General features: G+C 41.0%; 1 protein-coding gene across 1 annotated transcript in view; it reads right to left on the reverse strand.

Annotated features, from left to right (window-relative positions):
- The window catches only part of lrrc7 (leucine rich repeat containing 7), a gene marked incomplete at both ends in the record, with an annotated part of 59,820 nt that overhangs the window by 13,558 nt on the left and 24,672 nt on the right, over positions 1–21,590 (reverse strand). Inside the window, 22 exons of the mRNA XM_079157230.1 lie at positions 96–446; positions 1,008–1,242; positions 1,345–1,569; positions 2,398–2,895; positions 4,373–4,658; positions 5,900–6,011; positions 6,620–6,742; positions 6,858–7,154; positions 7,570–7,694; positions 8,035–8,134; positions 8,837–8,906; positions 9,147–9,262; positions 9,372–9,501; positions 12,229–12,246; positions 12,494–12,566; positions 13,401–13,545; positions 13,857–13,931; positions 14,634–14,697; positions 16,055–16,111; positions 16,879–16,968; positions 17,790–17,868; positions 18,238–18,355. Coding sequence (XP_079013356.1) covers positions 96–446; positions 1,008–1,242; positions 1,345–1,569; positions 2,398–2,895; positions 4,373–4,658; positions 5,900–6,011; positions 6,620–6,742; positions 6,858–7,154; positions 7,570–7,694; positions 8,035–8,134; positions 8,837–8,906; positions 9,147–9,262; positions 9,372–9,501; positions 12,229–12,246; positions 12,494–12,566; positions 13,401–13,545; positions 13,857–13,931; positions 14,634–14,697; positions 16,055–16,111; positions 16,879–16,968; positions 17,790–17,868; positions 18,238–18,355 — 3,387 coding nt within the window. The remainder of the gene's footprint in view (positions 1–95; positions 447–1,007; positions 1,243–1,344; positions 1,570–2,397; positions 2,896–4,372; positions 4,659–5,899; positions 6,012–6,619; positions 6,743–6,857; positions 7,155–7,569; positions 7,695–8,034; positions 8,135–8,836; positions 8,907–9,146; positions 9,263–9,371; positions 9,502–12,228; positions 12,247–12,493; positions 12,567–13,400; positions 13,546–13,856; positions 13,932–14,633; positions 14,698–16,054; positions 16,112–16,878; positions 16,969–17,789; positions 17,869–18,237; positions 18,356–21,590) is intronic.

Raw genomic sequence — 21,590 nt, forward strand, 5'->3', positions numbered from 1 at the left:
TTATTCATTTGATTGAATTATTTTTGACAACTAAAACAGACACACACACACACATACACAAAGAAGCATTATTTTTCAAACATCAGATGTCTTACCTGCTGTCTATACTGAGCTTCCTGCAGCGCCTCCTGCTGGGCTTCATGGACTCTGCGGAACAAAGCGAGCTCTGTAGAGCTCACCAATGAATCTGCTCTCCTCAAAAACCCTGGCCTAGAGCGCTGTGCCGGGATCGGCTGCTGATGCTGGCTGGGCGGACCATCCTGGTTGATTGGCGATTGGGGGAAAGAAAACATCTCCAGCGGTGGATATGCACGATACCGAGGGCTCACCAACTCCTTGGGTAATGTCTTCCCTGGTTGATTGATGTACTCCAAGGCTTTCGATGAGTGGTTGACATAATCTGGTGTGTTGGGGAAGGGGGGAGGTACCCGTCGGTCCATGGTCACCTGATTGGTTAGAACGGTTACCAGTAAGTCCATGACAAGTTTTCAGGTATTTTTGTTGTCATACAACACTGATTTTAAGTGGATTTCTCTTAAAGATAGTTAAAAAATAATCTGTAGAGTGACTTTGGGCATCTTGAAATCTAAATATCTTTTCATATGGCTGCAGTACAGTTGAACATGAACTACATGAAAGCTATTCAAAAAACAGAATTTAAAAGAATGATTACCAAAACAGCAGACAAACACAGTTAGAGACGACTTGGTAAACATAGTGGATAATTTAGCGGCTAAAGAGACAGATATTTCTTTGCTGTTGGAGACCAAAACCAGAACTAATAGAGAGCGAATATTGAACTGATATTCGGCAGGTTCCCAGAAACCAGACCCAAAATAAAACAATATTGCTCCATAACTGCTGGATGTGTAATAAATAAATGTTCACTCACAAGCTCACCATATCACCAAAGGTGATGATACGTCAAAATTGTATTTCCACAGGCCTCAAGTGGAAATAACTTGTAAAAAGTAATTGCAGGTTAAAGAAAGAGACAAGCTACTAACCTGGGGGTTGTAGTTGTGGTCAAAGTGGTAGGCCTTGTGCGGGATGGCAGGTTTTTGGTTCTGTCCCGACTGGTTCTGGTTGCTGGCTCCGTGTCCTGGGAAGATCAGCTCATCGTCTAACATGGGGGCAGACTGTGACCGTGACATGTTGGTCTGCTCCATAGAACCGGGCATGTCTTGACGGTCCAAACTAGTCTGTTGCTCAATGGATGAACTGTAGCTGTCCACGGGTATACTGTAGAAAGAACAAGATAAATCAGCTACAACTTTGCAGTCACTTGACCCACTGACATGATTGACAATGCTATTGTTAAGAAGAATAACAACAAGCCTATACCTGTAGACCTTGTAGGAGCCAATGTCGATCTCGTCGATGCTCTGTGACTTCTTAAACTTGGATCTTGTCTCCCTCATCATGGGGGACAGGCGGTCCGAGCTTTTACTCATCACCACGGTCACCTTGTTGCCCCCGCTGACACTTAGCTGATCCTTCCTGTTCTGCTCCCCCTGATTGTCGTGGTACGTCCAGCTGCCGGGCAAAGGCCCTCCGCCTTGTTCCAGCCTTAGAGCAAAAAACAAGTGAAGTGTCATGATGTCTGGAACAAGGTTAGTGTTAATGAGATCAGAAAGGAAGAGGGGGTCCAGCAGCTTCATATCACCAGTGTGTATTATGCTAGCATATCTACAAGTTAACTACAGCCAACATCAGTTGGTTTATAATACAGCAGTCACTCCCCTCACAGTGTGACATTTGACACTAGGCCTGCAGCAAACAGCTATTTTCATTACAGATGAATCTGTTAATTACTTTTTAGATTCATCTATTTATCATTCTAGACCATAAAACAAAAACAACAAGTATATCCAAGTGTACAAAACTCCGGAAATCAGAAAATTTACAAATTTTGTGCGGTCTTGTGTTACCAGAAAAGCGTAGATATCCGCCTCCGGAATGTCTGGAGATTTCTAAATGCAAAGTTGTTGCTAGAACAGCTGCAAGAATGGCTGCTAACAGACCTACGCCCCTTACGTGTCCTAGATTTGGATAGGCCAATGTTTGGCAATTTTGCTTGACAACAAGCATAAATGTTTGATTTATTATTTGTTGATCAACCTTTTCATTAATCAAACCTGGAAAAAGTTTTAACACACATGATAAAATGATTACAGAGCACTGCATCTACTTACGTTATCTACTATATAAACAAAGGAGTACGATGGATAGGCAGATCAATATACTGATTTTTTAACCAGAGAAAAGGGTTCAAATGCTGCTGTAACGGTTGGCTGAACTGAAAACCTGCAAACCCTGGGGGTCATGAAGCCTTTCATATAAACACATACACATTTGAGGGCTAACTGTGGGACTGTCGGAGCTCCTTTCAGTTACCTTGGGTCCTTGCGGTCAGGGTTGGGGCTAGAGCTAGGCGTCAGGTCCAATTTGGAGGGAAAAGCGGTTCGGTCCTCCAGCGGGCTGGGGGTCCTGGTCCAGTTCTGCCAGGGATTCTGGGAAGGATGTCCTGACTGTGGGTCATTGTCCGGAGTGGAGCGTTGGTTGCCGTGGAAGGGGAGCGTCTGAGTGTCAAGCTCCAGAGGTACTCCTACAATTCGCTCCTGCCTGAGGAGGGGGCGGCGCCCATGTGTTGACTGGCTGCGGGGTTTGGAGCCCAGCGGCGGGTTTCCCTGACTCCCAGTAGAGGTCGGAGGATCCAGAGGAGACTCCTCGGGATCAAAACCTGTGTTGTCATAGTGAGGAGCCTCAGACCAATCAAAAGGCTCGCTCAGTGGGCGTCGATCGCCGCGCTGCTGCAGGGTTCCTGATGGAGGGGTTTCTCTCTGAGATAGCAGGGGCTTGGAGTCAATGGGTTTGGGGAAAGACTGAGCCAGTCTGCAAACATAGAAAATATGAAACACTAATTGTGCTGCGGAAAATTATAAAATGAACTGAATTATACTGAAGTGCCACTATTATGTGCTGTATATTTGATCAGAGCCAATGGGCATTGGAACAACATAACTTTATCTCGCTCTCTCTGGAAGATCAATTTGGCCAACAACCATGTTTGTGGTAATTAATGTTTCCGAGAGCAGCTTTGAACAGGAAACATTAATGCCTTCAACCTCCCTCACTGCAACTCGCAGTTTGCAAATACCACACTTTTCACAAGTACACAGACAAAGAGACGAGCACACAGATTGTGATCTGTACATCACCCCAGGGCGTGTAAAATGACAACTTAAATGTCAAAAAATACCAAAGCCAGCTTTCACCCTGCGGGGGCTCCTTAGAGCGAGGAGAGGCATGGGAAGAGTGAGGACGAGGAAATGATTGTTAACTTTATTATACACGTACTATTCCAGTGGAAAAGGTTACAGTTACTGTTCTATTAAAAGATGGACTAAATATCTGTTCAGACCCTGTGGTGTCAGAGAGGAAACCAAATAAACAAACAGGTATGGGACAAATCCAACATGTGCGACGATAAATCAGAATCTTTAGATCCCTGGAAGAACTAATATGAACGTCTACGTCTATCTACGTCTGCACCAACACGGACTATTAGAGCCAAAGATGGGTTTAAGGTATAGGCCATGGCCTATACCTTAAACCCATCTTTCTAAGGTGATCTAAGGTGAACTAAGAAAAAATTGTCTAGAAAGTGATTTTTGTTCCACAGCCTGGAAATTACTTTTTAAATGTGTTTTTGCACTACTCTTATGGATTTTGTGTTAAAAGTTCTCCGCAAAATATCCTGCAGTTTTTTATCACGACCCATAAATATAAATAAAAAAAAGAAAATCTTATGTTGCTGATTTTGCTTGTAAGTATTGGTGTGTTGGTATATAAATTATCAGAAAATATGCTTCAACTTTAAAATTAAATATTGTAAATTTAGCGAAACGTTGATGTTTAATGCATCAAAAATATCGGTAACCACTGAGAAATCAGTGGCTAACATTAATCCAAATGCAACCCCCCCCCCCCCCCCCCAATTACAGCTCAAAACCAGCCCAAAATATGGTATGCAATTATATGTTGATGTCACAGCATCACAACAACTTCAGCAAAAAGACCAAGCCTCTTTGTTTGATGATTTTTATGCGGCGGTGTAAATCAATTTTCGAGATTGTACTGAAGCCGGAACTGGACAGCTCCTTATGAGTCTCTCTGACCTTGACTGAGCGAGCAGAGAGATGACAAAGTCACAGAAAGATGGAGGAAGGAGAGGATGGATTGGGCAATTGGACAGATGGATGATAGATGAAGGAGATTGCCGGAGATTGGAGGGGGGTTGGAATGGAAAGAGGAGAATATATGATGGATAGTCAGAGGGATGTGATGAAATTTAAGATGAAGCAGTTACCTGTTGGTCCAGTGTGTTTGAGGGGCCTGGTCCTTGTTTAGGGCCGGAAGGGCTGGAGCATGTGGATGTGGGTGTGGGTGTGCGTGAGAGTGTGTGTGTGTGTGTGTGTGTGGGTGTTGGTGTTGGTGTGGGTGTTGGTGTTGGTGTGGGTGTGGGTGTGGGTGAGCGTTGCCGGGCGGGTTGGAGGAGCCGGAGGAGCCCTGTGAGGGAGAGTAGTCGGAGTAAGTGGCTGAGGAGCCGCTGTGGTTCAGACAGTGGAGCTTATCCACCTCTTCATCTGTAGACTCTAGAGACAGAGAGAGACAGACAGCTCTATTCAGTGAAAATGTCACATTCTCTTCTTCTGCCTTTGTGTCATCATGTCTGAAAAAAACCTGTAGTCTGTATCTTATCCCCCTGGATTTGGATCTTTATCGTGATATCAAGTGATTCATTGATAGGGAGGGCCATATGTAAACCCACGGTGACAGTAGATTCTGTGATTAGCTGATTGATTTCTCTACGTATAAAGTGAACAGACTTGGCTCATTAAAGATAAATGAACAATTCAAACAATCCTTAGTTGCAGCTCCAGATGTATTTTGTGTTTGCATCTAATGTGCAGGTTGAAGGTTGAGGAGACAAAAGGGAAACGTTTGTGAGTGAAGCTATTGCAGAACTAAGAAATCATCCTCACAGGAAAACCAACAGTTTTCACAAATGTAATCTTATGTTAAAGATATAGACCCTTATTAAGACTAAGTAATCCTCCCAAATCCCAGCTCACCATTTGGATATTGAAACTAAACTGTGAACTTTTCAATTAACCACACTAGTCCCATTTTAATCAAGAAGCTCTTTTGAAAGGGAGACCTCGAAAGAAAGCGTCATCAAAACAAACACAACAGTTGTAGAAAGACGTACAGGACGGGCCAGTGGGCTCATGAGTCAAACCTATCAAGATCTTGACAAAACCAACCGAAGAAAGCTTCTTATTAACTTCGCCACAAGATCCTTCATTAAGAATTTACACTCATCACCAGGACAGACAAGCCGTTTGAGTTTTAATCATTTCACAGCAAGTTCCCTGACAAAGGAGTAGATTACATGACGCTCTGAGCTCTGAATTAGACAGAGCTGCAGTTCGTCACAGAGATAATAAACTATTTTGTTCAGTAGACGGGATTAATGCAGTCAATTATTTAGAAAGGAAAAAAAGGATTTTTGAAAGGGCAGTGAAATTAGCATTGGGCTCATCTGTAAAACTTTGGTATACTTCAGATGAAACTGAGGCCTTCGAGGCAAAACATATAAAAAGGGTCGAGCAAAAGGCTGAACACTTAAGACTGGAATCTAGATTCACTAAAGAGGTTTATGATATTCCCTCCCGCTCTCTGTTATGTGCTGGAATTAATCCGCTTACCACCATGACTAATTAGTGGACACCATTACAACATGCCCCACAGCGCTTTACAATAGACCACATTAAATTACTGTGTCTACATGTATGTCTACAAGGCTCTCTGTGTCGCTGCGCACATACAGTACCTTTCTTGTCCTTCCCCAGCAGAACCACCTTTGGTTTGTACATCGGCGGCTCCACCAGGGTGGGCCTCATGTCGGAAATACGGATGTCGTTGGGAGAGCCGCCCATCGAGTCCTGTGGGGAGACAAAGCGCACAGGTTCACATCAGGTAGCTACAGTACAGTAAAACAGCCTTGGGCAGCACTAGCTAGGAGCCTGTGAACTAATAGGCTAATGGCCACCAAGTTGTGGATAGTGAGCACCAGCTGGAATCATTCACTCAAAAATTTAAGCTCTTCAATTTTTTAACCTTATAAATATAATATCTCTGAAGCGGGATGCTGCTCGTCCTGTCAGGCTGTGAAAGTAATGTCAGTTAAAGCTGCTGTAGTGGAAAGCTTTGAACAATCTAATATAGAGGTCATAAGACATGCACATACACTTTGATGTAAATACATGCATATATCTTTTAAATGTCCAACTAATACACAATTGAATATTTTGTTTAGGAATACATTTTAGTGACATTGTCCATAATTTATTTCCCTGATAACTGTACAAATAAGAACAGAGACATGGTGACTTAAAATAATTATGAATATGGCTGTGCAAGGTGACTTGAATTGGGTAACTGTATAATAACAAGCTAAAATCACCAAATGGAGCATGGAGCCACAATTCAGTTTGAATGTACTTTGTTGTGTATGTGTGTGTGTGTGTGTGTGTGTGTGTGTGTGACAAACCTCTGAGCTCTCCGTCAGGTCCTCTTTGTCCTTCCTCTTGGGAATGTCAATGCCAGAGTTATGCATTGATCCCTGATCCATTAGCTGAGACTGAGAGAAGTCCTGCATCTCTCTGTCTGTCACCTGGAAAACACACGCACAGATCATTTGTGATGCGTGTCTTATACACACCGATACACCGACATGTACTGTTTTGTGATATCGAGCACATTTATGTGTGGATCTGTGTGTTTCCTACCTCTTTCGGAGGCAGGGGCCACGGTGGTTCGTACTGTTCTTTGCTGAGGTGTGTGTGTTCCATGTTGGTTCCTGCCGAGGTGGCAGTGCCTGTGCTCAGCTGGTGCTGGTGCTGATGCGGATGCTGATGCGGATGCTGATGCTGATGCTGGTGCTGGTGCTGGTGCTGGTGTTGGTGCTGGTGCTGGTGCCCGTGTCCGGCGTGTACGCTTTTACCCACAAGGCTTTGCACTGACTTGACCATGTTCTTAAGGTCCTCGGGGTAGGGTGTTGGGTAGCGCTTTAGGTTTATCTCCACCTGTACGCAAACATGGAAATCAGTTGAGTGTACACAAATAAAGAATACACACTGAGCAAGCATTTGTTCGAATGATATAAAGAAGTGTGTTCGCATAATGTGAAACTTTAAAACATCTCAAACAAGACAGGAATTCTATAAAAAGGTTGCTTTCATTCATTTCTTTCTTTTGTTATTTATTGTCATAAATCTGAAGATAATATAATAGCAATATGTAAAGAACTGCAGGTTTTCAAGGAATGCATTTCGAACTGGAAATACATTTTTGAATGTTTACTTTAAAATATAACCTTGAGGTTCACTCAACACAAAATTATTAAAATCTCCAAGATCATTTAGCGATTTTATTTTGTGCAGGGAAATGCTTTGTCGCCCCCTCCAATGCTGTGTTGGACATTATGCGCATCAAACTGACCTTGACCTTCCCAGAGTTGTCTTCCTCTTCTTTCTTGTCGTCAAAGTCAAAGGCCACAGTCATCCTCTGCTGTCTCTGCTCCTCCCACAGAGTAGGATTAAAGCTGTCACTGTCCGACTGGTAATCTGTACACACACACACACACACACACACACACACACACACACACACACACAAACACACACACACACCAAGGACAAACTGCTCTTCAATAATAGGTCTACATGTTAGACACACTTCAGTTAATTCAATTCACGTGTACATTTACAAACACACAAATAACACGTGCACACGTTCATGTTACACATAACTTCAGAGCACACAACATCCTATAATGTAACAAATGCTATGCTTGTAATATTGCCAAGTGTAATAAAACAAATACAAAACATAATTTGGCCTTTTTTTACATGTCTACCCACACTCATAAACATACACACACACACACACACACACAGTTTGTACCCTCATCATGTCGCGGTTGCTGAGGAAACATGTAGTTGGTCAAAACCTTCTGTTTGGTTTCAGGGTGGGCTTCTGTCTGCAGTGGGATCAGAGCCTTGGACTGCAAACACACACACACACACACACACACACACACACACACACACACACACACACACACACACACACACGATAACATTAGTATTCTTGAGGGTACGTTCACTGAGAAAAACATTCATTTGAATATCACTTTTGCTAACATTGATGCACACATAAAGTTTAACAGCCCTGTTGCCAGGAACATTTTTTGGCATTGTGCATTTTTGCAAACCACGGATTCGTTTAATGTTGACATTTTTGCATTCAGTCTGAGCAAGTGACAACGAGTGGCGCGCCGAGCTTGTGCCGTAGTACATGGAGCGACTGTTATTGAAAGTTTGGTGGTACACTGGCGAGTTAGTCGTCCACTAAGGGTGTGGGAGGGGTGGTGGATTGGTCAAAGACACACAGAACTCTCACGGAGGAGGTCACTGTTTAGTTTACGCATATTACGTACCGTTACGTAAGAATGTTTCACAATAAAAGTCTAATACCAACTGCTCAGCTGAAAGGGTTTTTGATATAGAACAGAGGGAGGAGACATGATTATGCATTAAGAGCAGACAGGCTTTTAATGATAAATGTGAAAAATAAAATACACTGACGAAACCGGATAAGAGATGAAAACCTTTATTCATGAGGAACCTGTCTCAAGTAAAAGCCTGGTTAAAGCTGTGTGTGTGTTGTAAGTACAGTCTCTTGGTAAGCGTGTGAGAGGAGATACCTGATTGTCAGAAAGCCAGAGAGCTGCCAGGTCTTTCAGCTTAGTAAAGGTAAACGGTAGATTTTTTAACCTGAGAGAGACAGAGAGAGACAGAGGGAGGGAGGGGCGAGAAAGAAAAGAGAGATGTTCCTTATGCCCACGCACTGTACAGCCTGCAGAGCACGTAACCATGGCAACACACTCACCCATTCCCATGGCAACTGCAGGTCGTGAGAGCAGCTGCAGAACCGGAGCGGCCATTGAGAAAGTGTTGCCTGCATGTGTGTGTGTGTGTGTGTGTGTGTGTGTGTGTGTGTGTGTGTGTGTGTACCTGTTGTCACTGAGGTTAAGAACTCGCAGTTTGGTCATCTGTCCGATCTCATCAGGGAGAAACTCCAGTTTGTTTGACCGCATTGACATCACCGTCACATTCTTACAGTTACCGATCTGAAACACACACAATTAAACTATGATCAAAATAGTTTCATCAACTTATTGTTTCAGGTCTAAATAAAATGAGGATGTGCTCGTGTTCCTCAGGTGTGGATCTTCCTACCTCCCGCGGCAGCTCTGAGAGGAAGTTCTCGTCAGCAGCGAAGGTCCTCAGGCTGTGCAGGTAGCCGATAGTGGAAGGCAAAGACTCCAACTCATTACAACTACAGTCAAACTCCTCCAACAGAGACAGACTGGGTGACAGGAAAAGAGGCAGAAAAGAGGAGATACAAAGAACATGACAGAGAAAGAAATTAAATTAGTCCACAGGCTGCAAAATCTCTGCTGGAACGTTAGGTTACTTAGGCGACTTAGGTTATAAAGGATAAGGATGGTGCTGCTCCTTATTTTTCCTATTGCCAACAAATCCTGGGAAAAGACTGAACCAAGAATGGATTCATCCCACTGTTGAGTACTGTCTGTGGAGCCAAAGCTTGATACAGCTGATTCCTCTGTGCAGCAGAGCTTCTTAGTTAAAAACACATCAATGAGCCACACATTGCACTGGGTGACATGTTCCTTCATTACCATAAACACACACACACATGCACATTGTAGTTTATCTTGAGTCATTCCCACATACACCAGCCTTTGGTGTAAAATACTGGAGATGAAAAAAAGTTCCAAACTAATGCATTATTTCAGATATTTTTCAGCTGTTTGAGAGGAATGAACGGACTGTTATTATTTTGAGTCTTCAGGAACTGAATGCCACAGACAGGGTGCCGAGAGACGGACTAACACAGTGTTGGTTTTGGTCCTTTTGTGGAATTTGTTGACAATAAGAAGAATTCAGAAAGGCGCCAGCCTTATCCTGTAACATATTATTGTAAAAAAGTAAATGTGTCTTTACAGCGACAACTTAAAGGGAGAAAGTGTTGAGAGAAGGAAAGGATCGTCACATTGAAGAATCAGTCAATCGATTAAGACGTAACCAATCTGGTGTTGCCTACATTAACTTGGTCTCATTTGCTGACCACGCATTTTCTCTTTCCCACGTTATCCCCTTTGATGTCTGAAATTCTTCAACCTGGATCTCAACTTCTTCCCTCAACCAAGAATCACAGTAACATCCACGACAGGCCCTCTACAGGACACCCTGACCCGCCCACCCCCCCTTGACTGCCATCCTTGGCCTTGCGGCACGCTAACAGCAGGCTAATGCTAATGAGACAACACTTTTACATTAATGTTCTGTCACTGTTAACATTGCATTAGTCTGCTACTATTACTCCCATTAGACCTGACCATCTGGGCCACCATACGGTCTGAAAGGAGAGAGGGGAGGAGAGATTTATACATATGCAGATTTAAGGTTACCTCGTTTATTATTGTCTTCTCAACATTGTTTGTATTCCTACTTTAAAGAATGACAATGTCTCCCACTTCTCCCACAATATTATGCTGGTTTGAATGTGTCAAATAGGACTTTTTCACAGCACTCCTTAGAATTCTTTAGCTGCTGCCGGCCAACCAGCTCCATAAGCTTATTCTCAATGGCAGGCGTTGCGAGGAAACACAGTCGCTCAGTGGTAAGACACTGTGTCACACAAGGTTTTAGATCTCCTTTGTGTATGAGGCATAAATACTTTAGTGTGAGGATGCTCAGCAAGAAACTTAAACCCTGCTTCAGCTGAATGTTTTACATCAGAGTAAACTGATACAGCTGTCTATACAGCTACCTGGTGTAAGTATGTATACATGTCTATGTTTATAATTCTATAGCTGCAATATAGTTATGGCCTTGAAACGATTACTGGCTGAAAGTAAAATGAGAATGTACTTGCTCTTCCCATGAAAGTTACTGCATTGTTTATTGGTTCTATTGAAACCACTATAGGCTGCACAAATATACAGACAAGTACAGAAACATAACTAATTCAGCTCTGTGTACATACAGTATACAGTATATATCCTACTGCACTGATGCAGCTAGAGGGGAATAGAACGTAGTATTGGTTGAGGCACAGGCATAGATTCTGCAGAAACATACACGTATCTGTTTAGTAATGCACTCAGATGTAGAACCAGAGGCGTAGAAATATGATCCCATTCAAATAAGTAAGTAACACTTAAAAACTAGAGGGGTAAGAAAATGATAATTTCAGGTGTTTTTGTTTTAATCAGTGAGGAAGCAATGGATCTACAGTGCTACTTATTGAGGCTAAAACCCGGGATTTGTTCAGGAAGACAAAAGGTTTTCAGAGCGTTCTGATACAAATGTGTTGCAAAGAGTGGCGTTTAAGACTGTTATATGTCACTGAATGTTAAATAGTCTTGAGGAGAGAGTAATCCATCACAGATTAACTGATTCACACAATAATTAGCAGCATTATCCAAGTCACTAATCAACTGTTTCAAACAGAAAAAAGGAGTCAATTTATCGAAATATGATCTAATTTAATATTTTTATCACTGTAGGCCTTGTTTGGTTTGAAATTCTTCCAAAGTCTATCAATCATGGAGTTCTTATATTTGCAGTGTGCAAAGTGAGAAGAATTGTATGATCGTAAGCAACGTCAACAGTATGCAGAAAATGAAAGACAAAAAACGAATTGACAAAGATTCTGAATTAAAAAATGTTTGCGATTCAAATTCTTTTCAAAAGTTGATGTGATTGAATCTGGACTGTGATGGATTATAATAAGAATTATTTTAATCAAATCACTCTAATCATTTTACATGCAATCATTTGCATCTCAACCCTGCAGATTTCAGCAGGGCGGGTATTGAACATGTTCAAGAATGTAGATTTTATTCAAATATTTTAAAATATTTAAAGTTTATGTTTGCATGTAATTTGCATGTAGTTTCCCACAATCCCATGCAGTTATGAGCTTGTGTGTTTGTATCCGTAACGCAGTTGAACATCTATCTGTCTCTGAACGCACCCCTGGATCCAGTAGGCTAATTTTACTCACCCGTGCTTGGGCTTCGCACTAATGCCACAGCAACGCAGCAAACACAACACACAGAACCCCCCAATCATGAGCCAGCATAACAACACAGCAACTGACAGCAATAAACAAGGAAAACAACAACCCACCAAAGATAAACCTGCTGAGAAAATCTGACAAAATACTGTTTACGGTGTTTTAAAAAGAAAGCAAAAGTGTACATGGCTTTATTGTACGTTTTTCTTTTTGTGCATGATTGTGTGTGTGTGTGTGTGTGTGTGTTTCTTACCTCCCGATGGTGTTAGGCAGTGAGGTCAGCTGGTTGTCATCTACCTTCAATGTTGTCAGCTTCTTTAACATTCCTGCACAATATGCATACACACAGACATATTCACATTGACACACAAACACACATATGCTCTTCAAAAGAATATACGCTGAGCTCTGAAATGCCCCTTTTGAAGAACAATTTTCTGACAAAAGTAGAATTGAAGTTTAGAGTTGGCAATATTCTATTTTTTTATTCTCGTGACCCCATTAAAAGACTAAAACCAACAGTGATTGGTTCGTACTAATGGTTATTGTCAGCGTTGCGAAAGCGTGATGCAGCTCATTCCTCTTCATAATAAAGCTCCAATGTTGTCCAAAAACTATTAAAGACCCATTAATGAGCCACACGGTCGCACTGGGTGCCATGTTTTTTCATTAGCACGGAGTTTATTTTTGTGTCAATCACACATACACCAACATGCTGCACATAAATATTCCCCAGCGCAACAAAATGCATATAAATCAGTCTAAAAATAGCAACAATAATTGCAAAATGTCTTCCTGTTTGAGTATCATTTCATAAGACTACCGGGTCCAGCTGCTTTAGTAAATTACTGAACGTGTCTATGGTTTTAGATTTACGCCTTCTCTTTTTGGTCTTTTCATGGGATTTGTTTCCAGTAAGAAAAAGATAGAATAATACCAGCCTTATCCTTTATTACACTTTTCAGTTATCTGTCCTACATCACTCTCGCACAGCTAGAACCACTCTCACCTGTGATATTTCCAGTACAACCACAGTCCTCTGCTGCAGTCTACTGCACTGCCCGATCAGGAACTAAATAGGTGGGAATTTAAATGCTTTGCTACAGCTTCATCAACTTGGGTCTTTGTGTGTGCATGTGTGTATGTGTTTGTGTGTGTACCTATAGAGTCAGGGAGGTGCTGCAGCATGTTGGAGGACAGCAGCAGGTCTTCTAAGGCCTCGCAGCCTGAGATTTCCGTGTCCAACGTCTCGATGCGGTTCTTAGCTAAGTCAAAGTACCGCAACTGACGAAGTTTTCCTATCGCCTGCAGCCGGGAGGGCGAGGAGAGAAAAGAAAAATTGAGTGACAGAGAAAAGACAGATAAGCAGAATATCTGAAAGAAAGTGTCATCTAAATATCTCCAGGGCTGCTTTGTTGTCCCTGTAAGAGCTGAAAGATAAGATGAAGATGAAGATAAAGAGGTTTTTATTGTCATTGTAGTGATACAACGAAATTTCGTTTGGTAGCCCTCAGCCAGCCAGCAGCAGCGAACTACAGCAACAATAAACAATATACAAGATAGAAATACACAAAAGGAATAAAAACGTTACTAAAGTAACGCGTCCGTGTTCTTACCCCTGGTATACACTGAAGAGAATTGTTATCCAGCCACAGCTCTCTGAGGTTGTGGATCTGCTCCAACACCTCCGGCTAACATGCAAACAGAGGAATCAGTATCAGCATACCACATAGGCATCAATATGCAGTTATGCAGCTACTTGTATGAAAACAACTGAATTATTCATCAACATCAAAGGACACCATCTCAGCACTAATGCGAACATGTACAGATAAAAAGTAATATTAATAACTTTAGCGCATCTTCAGACCAAGTCTTTAGCATACATTATTATTTTGTTTTCAAATGTCGGTAGAGTGGGTGAGACTGGCAATCTCTCTCTCATTGGTTTCTCTCTCTTGCCAGGAACCAGACCATGTAGCCAACCGAGTCCTGTCAAAGTCGACTTCCTGTCCGACCCTGATGTCATATCCTGCTCGCCTCCATCCAACCCTCTCTTCCTCCATCATGTCACTGTGCCCCATTTCAGGGTCCGACTGAAGGACAAATAGGCTGAACTTGCTCCGGCCTCAGCGAGACAGCCCACAGAGGATTGACCATATGTGGTATTGGGTCTTGAAATGTGAACTTTGAAGGCGGCGGCCCCCAAAATAGGACACAGCATCTGTGTTTCTGTTTGGATTCCTCCTTCGCTTTAGTAATAAATATCGGGTAAATGACGACTAAGACGTTCACATTTGAGCTTTCTGTGATATCATAGGATAATCTCCATGTCAAACATATATCTTCAAACACTTAATCTCTGCTTTATTTCAAAATACAATCTGTCTCACCATTTCAGAGAATTCATTGCTACCCAGATCCAACCTCTCCAACTGTGTCAGTCTGTGGATGGACCTGAGAGGAGAGAATACTCTGATTAGCACTACTACATTGTGATATACAGTATTACATTAGCATATACTTTTATTAAATTAAAAACTGCATCAGCACAACAAAACACCAGCAAAACATACCGTTTAGCATTGTATTACTTACATTACATGTATTCTGTATGTATTTTTAAACTTTGCCTTTTTTCTAACTTTTATTTTTACTCTTATTCCAATTATTATAATTAATTGCATATTAGCATTTTAGCAATTAGACACCCGGCATTTCACAGTAACAAAAGAAACCTTTGAATCAGTTAAAAATTACACGTGATAATATTATAGCCCTACATTGCAGCAATTTTCAGTTTATTGTGGCTCTGATTTGCTATAATTTAAATTGAGGCCGTAGAATAATCTGCCAATAACGATGTATGCAGTGCCAATATTTTAAGAAATATAGCGGTAATAATAAAACAAGTTTTGCAAATTGCTGTCAGCCCACATTGGCTTGAGCATATAGTGTACTGAATGACAATTGCTCCTATATATGAAAGACAAAGTATCAACGCATTCACAAAACAGTATCAACTGTGATGTCTTCTCTTCCAATAGAATTGTTGTATTATTGGGTTGTGGCAGGTTAGTGTCTCATCCCAACTATTCTCCTTGCATGGTTGGAGTGTTCAGGACGCACACTTATGTGCTCAAAGATTAACACGTGTTAGCAACGTTCATAATGCGCGTGAAAGAAAAACTAAATATTAGCAAGTGTGGTACAGTTTCCTGGGGAGTACTGTTTACTAAAGCTACATCCTTCCCTTTTCAGATGTTCTATCATGTCATTTACATTTCAAACACATTGTTGTCCTTTTTTTTACTAACGTTAGCTTTGGAAAAGCAATCATGTGACTCCTGAACATCTTTTTAAATCATGGCCACAGCTTTACCTTGGGTTTGAGTTCAAATGCATCTGACACGTTGATTAGGAAGCTCCTCAACAATCAGCACTAAACCATAATGCAACGGAGATTGTGCACGGGTAGTTATACTTTTAGGATAGTTACTCTACAACTTTGAAAGTTATCTCTGTTAGTTGTGTTAAACAGGAGACATTTAAAACTGACAGAACCAACACATTAATGTTATAACAGGCTTTATCAGTATTCAACACCACCTGTCCATAGTTTTAATCTGGACACCTGGGAAAGCAAGCATACACTCGGTAACACCATGAAGCATCTGTGTGTGTGTGTGTGTGTGTGTATAGTTGCACTCAGTTGTGCATAAAGAATACAATTCAAATTCTGTGTCTTAACTCTTTCGCTCTCTCTCTCTTTCGTTTTTTTCCCCTCATACACGCATATGGCAGTGATTCTTACTTTGGCATGGTTTTCAGGTGGTTCTCTCTGAGCTCCAGGATCCGTAGTTTGGAGAGTCTGAAAAACAGAAGATACATAGACAACAACTTAAAATACTTTATTAATTCTCTCTTGCAACAATTCTTACTACAATAGTTGTTATAACAGAAAATGTGGCAAAAAACAGGCCCTATTTATCCTTATTTTAACTTGAGAAATTGTTTCCTAATCAGTGATATAATGATAGATAATAATTGATCGGTAATGTGTGACTACCAAAGATTACTCCACATTATTATAGATGATCAGCACCATGAAAGTGTTTCAATTTAAAATACTTTTAACGTATGAGCTTCCACTTATTTCACAGGATTTTATTTGAAATGTCTTTCATCACATCAGCTGTCCTCACTCATAATAACGGAATAAAACCAGCAGAGTAACTTGTTGGAAATAGAGTATTAAGACAACAATGAACAAAAAACACAGTGACCCTCACAAAATACATAAGTATATATTAATGGGATAATGGGATGAGGAAAGAATAACTGAATGGATAGAGGAATAGACTAATATTTTTTGAGAAATGAAAACTTGGCCCTAATATAAAAAATGCCCCAAAGATGAATGTCCATACAAGAACCAAGCCTTAGGCCTATCGGGCATGCTCAGCATCTTTGAATAATTACACATCCCTTTACAAGGACCCTTTACAATTGATACTAGCGGCACTGACTGAATTAGAGTCTGTGGAGCCTGAAATATGTAAAAACACCTCATCCAACAAAGTCACACACAAATGCTCAGGACCAAGCACACACTAACAATTACATGCATCACTTTACCTGCCAAAGTTAGCCGGCAGATACTCCAAGAAGGCATCGTTTAAGAAGAGCTGGGTCAGATTCAGGAGCTGCGTAAAACCATCTGGGAGTCTGGAAGAGAGAGTAAAAATAAGAACAAAAGAATAAGAAAGAAAAAGAAAATGTGTGTCCTTAAAGGACACAATGGATTAAAATATGTTCCCATACAACCCCGTAAAACAGCTCGCTGCTGTCAACCTGTAGATGACTCATCTCTTGCACACACACACACACACACACACACACACAGTAAAATAAACTTGTATGTCTGCAGTTTACTGTGTGGTTGAGTCCAGTTGTGCTTTCATGGACATTACACCACCGACAGCAAAGCAGCAATTACTATCATAACACCTGATGCTCCAATAGTAAACAACATCAGCACTTTATTGTAGCAATTATATCTTCTATTGTCTCGTCATAGCTGACCCAATAGGATGTATATGGTTGTATGGTAGTTAAGGGTCTGTGGATGCAGCCAACTACTGTAAAATATAAAGTGCCGCTGTGGTGCTTTAAATGCATAGACTGGAATACAAGGAAAAGCAGAAAGAACGGTCTCTTGACAGCTAAATACATGGCAGATGCATCAAACAATCCATTACATCTTGAACTGAGTCCAGGTCCATTCAAACCGGTTGTTTCAATTGGTGCTATCAACAAAGCATGGAACACAGTGTTTCACCCTCAATACAAACTGGTCCTCAGTGAAAAAGAGACTACATATGAGCCAATTGTTTGAGAGATGTTTATTTTTAGGGTGATAGAGTCAGTGCTCATTCAAAAAAAACATTCAAATGAGCTGCCATCAAACTAGAGGCCCGGATATTCCAAGGGATTCAGCGGTCATGATAAGAGTAAGTTATACTACAAGGTGAGTGTTTGTGTCTTACTTGGTGATAGGGTTAACACTGGCCTCCACCACCGACAGGCCTTTACAGCATTTGATATTGTCGGGAAACTCCTGGATACCTGTGAGAGAGAGACACAGAGAGGGAAGACGAAATGTGTTTGTGGAGTCAATTTCTATAAAGACAGGGAACTATTTTCTACAGTGATCTTTGCAAGTATTCAGACAGCATCACATTCTTTCATATTTTGGGTTAAATACTTTGGATGTGAGATAATTGTGATTATTATTTTCATTCTGGGCTGCGTTCAGCTTTTTGAGGTCTGTGCTACCCTTGTTTGTTTCCTTACCCGCTCTTCTCCATACACTGTACTGTATCTGGGCATGGTTATAATTTGCAGTGCAGTTGAGAAGTCCGGTAGGTTTTCAATAGAGTTTTACTTTGATCAGGTGGAATCAGTCATCTTTTCATCACAGAGAGGATTTTTTACCGTTTTTACTGATGTCTAGCTCTTTGAGGTTAACCAGGCTGGCGATGGTGGTGGGCAGGTTGGACAAGTCGTTATCAGGCATGCTCAGCTTCTTCAAGGCCTGGCAGTTGAAGAGTTGCTATGGAAACACAGAGGGGAAACAATGGAATATTATAGTCTGTTGGCAGAATCACACAGACCTTTAGTAGAAAGATACAGAAGTACAGAAAGCCAGGAAGTCAGCTGGAGTCATGCACCACCACGTAATGTTGTGGAAAAGCAGTGCCGTTTTAGCAGCTTTTCAATGAATAATGCAGATTTAATCTCCAATATACGGTGGCCTCTCAGGACAAAACCCAAACTACAATGAAAGATGTAGGAGTGAGTACAGACAGGCTAAAACATATACAAAAAACACAAACAACAGACATGAACGGGAATGCTATCCAAATCTAGAAATGCTACAAATACAAAAAACAAACACAAAATTAAGAAGAATTTTTTTTTTTTATGCTAGCTGCATAAAAATGCTGGTCCTATTGGACCTAAAGCATATAGTCCGACGGCCCTTATCCCGGAAACAAAAGCCCACTATTATTTATTTGACTTAGTTCACATCAGAGCTGTTAAAGTTAAAATCAGCCGAAATTAAAAGTCTTTCTATGAGAGTCATACTTACCATATGTTACAATTTAGGTTCTGATTTATATATCATCTGTTAAATTCAGCAGTATGTTAACAGAGTCTGGAAAGTAGTAAGGCTGGCAGGAGTGTGTATTTTCGGAGCAACGGGCCATCAGACTAATTGAGCCTTCAGGCCAAAAAGACATTTTTAGAACTATTGGGGTTTTGGGATAATGGGCATTTGGACCAAAGGGAAGTCCCCCAGACAACTGTCCCATGTTATGTTCAAATTACCATTGATATCTATTGTGATAAAATGCAGCTTTCTCTTAATATTCTATTGCAAACAAGTTTCTCCGGTGTGAGGGAGCTACATAACATCCAATTCTAAATACCATTGCAGAGGATAGCAAAAAGTTTAAATATTTCAACTTTGGATGTTATTGCAACCGTTACCGTTGGCCCGTATTCTCTGCCGGCCTCTCTCATCCACTAACATGAAATCCGGTTTGCCGTTTTTAAAATTGAGGTCAGCTAAGTTCCTGTGAAAGACATGATGTCATCATCCGTAACAATCTAAAAAATGTAAATGGTCAAACAAAGTAGGACATCATGGTGGCAAACCAAGTCTCAATCCATGATTTGTGTACAGCGCATTGCCCCACTCATCTCCACATTTAGTTCAGCAATATCAAAATTTAAAAAGTACAAAAAATACTAATTTGATTACTTTTTGTGGTCATCGCCAACCACATGTAGGCCACACAAGTTCCCACATGTCCGAGCCTAAGCCGATTACATAGTTTTAGCTTTAGTTGTTTTCTTTAGTGAGTAAAATTATTCTGAAGACTCTTCAATAGATTACCACACTCTTATGAGCACAGGTGAGAACAACAGCTCGGGTAGGGACATCATTTGGCTGGTGTTTGGTGCCTTCTGAACAGGTTATAATTCATAGGTGGTATAGCATCCCCACAGGAGAAATGCTGAGGAATTCCTCAGGAAAACTGAATCCATTTGGATGAATGGCAAAACATTATTAACTTTAAAAGCATTTCAATGGATCATTCAGTGAACAATGGATGAATTCAGTTTTTCTTTTTCCATGTTTCCTTACCTCACCTTCAAGAGGTAATAATTCAAATGTACAGAATATACACCGAGTGTGATTTAATGTGAACCACACTTCACACGAAGCATCAACTATTATCTAATTATGTGCAATTTATATGTGTAACTTTCTCATAATTCAAAATAACGTAAAGCTCACTCACATTCATTCCTACGGGCAATTTCCAAGCCGCCTAACTTGCACAAAGAAAGGGAACCTGTGCAGTTATTCATGAACTGCACAAACCAAAATGCTGTTCTATGGTCAAAATAATGTTAAATCGCCTCTTCTGTACATCTTATTGAAGTGTTGAGTTGTCGGCAACATTTACTCTGTCCCACCTGACTGTCACTATTGTCAAGAGCAAAAACAAAAGGAACACCAGGGCCAAAGAGCTAGACAGAGCTAAACATGGAAAGGTGGCCAGGTGATTGAGGCCACACGCCTCTACACTTAAAGACACAATCCCTTACTCACACACACTCCATGAGCTCTCCAACTCACTTACATAAAGGCCAATCACTCTGGCAGCCTCGGCAGCCTTTATACAATCTTGGCACACACATAAACATACACGCTTTTTGTCTGTTGAATGCAACTTGGGCTCCCCACTTACTCAGCCCTATTAGAGTGTCTCCATTCATGCAGGTTATATTTAGAAATCCAATTCACCACCTCTGTCATTTAAACCAGGATAGGATATCAATAAAATGAGACAGCGCTCCCATAAACAGCATCTGTAATTCTCTGTGAAATATTGTCAGGGCATTTTGCCTCATTACTGCTCACACAAGGGTTTTCTAAGTCTCGGGTGGCTGAGGATGCCTCTCTTTCACCCCATGTTTCCTGTCACTCGATGATGTCTAGTATGGGATGATGTTTGTAGTATGGAAACATTACAGCTTGTCTCAGTCTCAAGATTCTTTAAATTCGACTTTTCTACAGGGATGACAATGTTTTTCGGTCGGTCAAATCATGAACATATTATTTATATAGTGCAAAGTCCAGAAATTTCGAAACTGTGTATTTTCACATCTGTCCAGCATAAAATATCTCAACACTTTATGAATGGATTGACTTTAAACTTCGTGCAGTCATGCTGAACATGGGGAAGAATCCCGATGACTTTAAAATTCTGAAAGTTAGCATTCAGTTAAAGTACGCCTGAGGCTGACGAAGTACAATGAAGCTGCAATGTTCACTGACTCTGAACTGTACAGAGGATGAACCCTTTTTGTTTAAGGACCAGCATGGCCTTGGCGCCACCCAGCCACACAATTGTTGTACTGGTGGTAAAGATTTAAGAATAGTACAACTTTAGAGCATTGCTTAACAGTCAATTCCTTAAAATGAACATCACTGGTGCTCACTTAACAGCTATATATCCAAATGTGTCAACTTCTGAGGGCGCAGGTCACAGTTACAGCCAAGAAGTGGCTTCAGGGGAGTTGAAAAAGAATAAAGGTCCACTTTTGTCAAATACCACAAAGCATACTATAGGTCACATTTACTGTCACTTTATGTAACCGTGCAAGTGCAAACATGCATATTTGTCGTGCTGTCAACCAATAGGTAAATAAGTAAGGCAGCGCTTTGTTACATAAAACGTATGTCTCGACTCCCTAGAACAAGGTGTGGA

This window comes from Pholis gunnellus (assembly GCF_910591455.1).
Source record: "Pholis gunnellus genome assembly, chromosome: 4".
Taxonomy (NCBI): domain Eukaryota; kingdom Metazoa; phylum Chordata; class Actinopteri; order Perciformes; family Pholidae; genus Pholis; species Pholis gunnellus.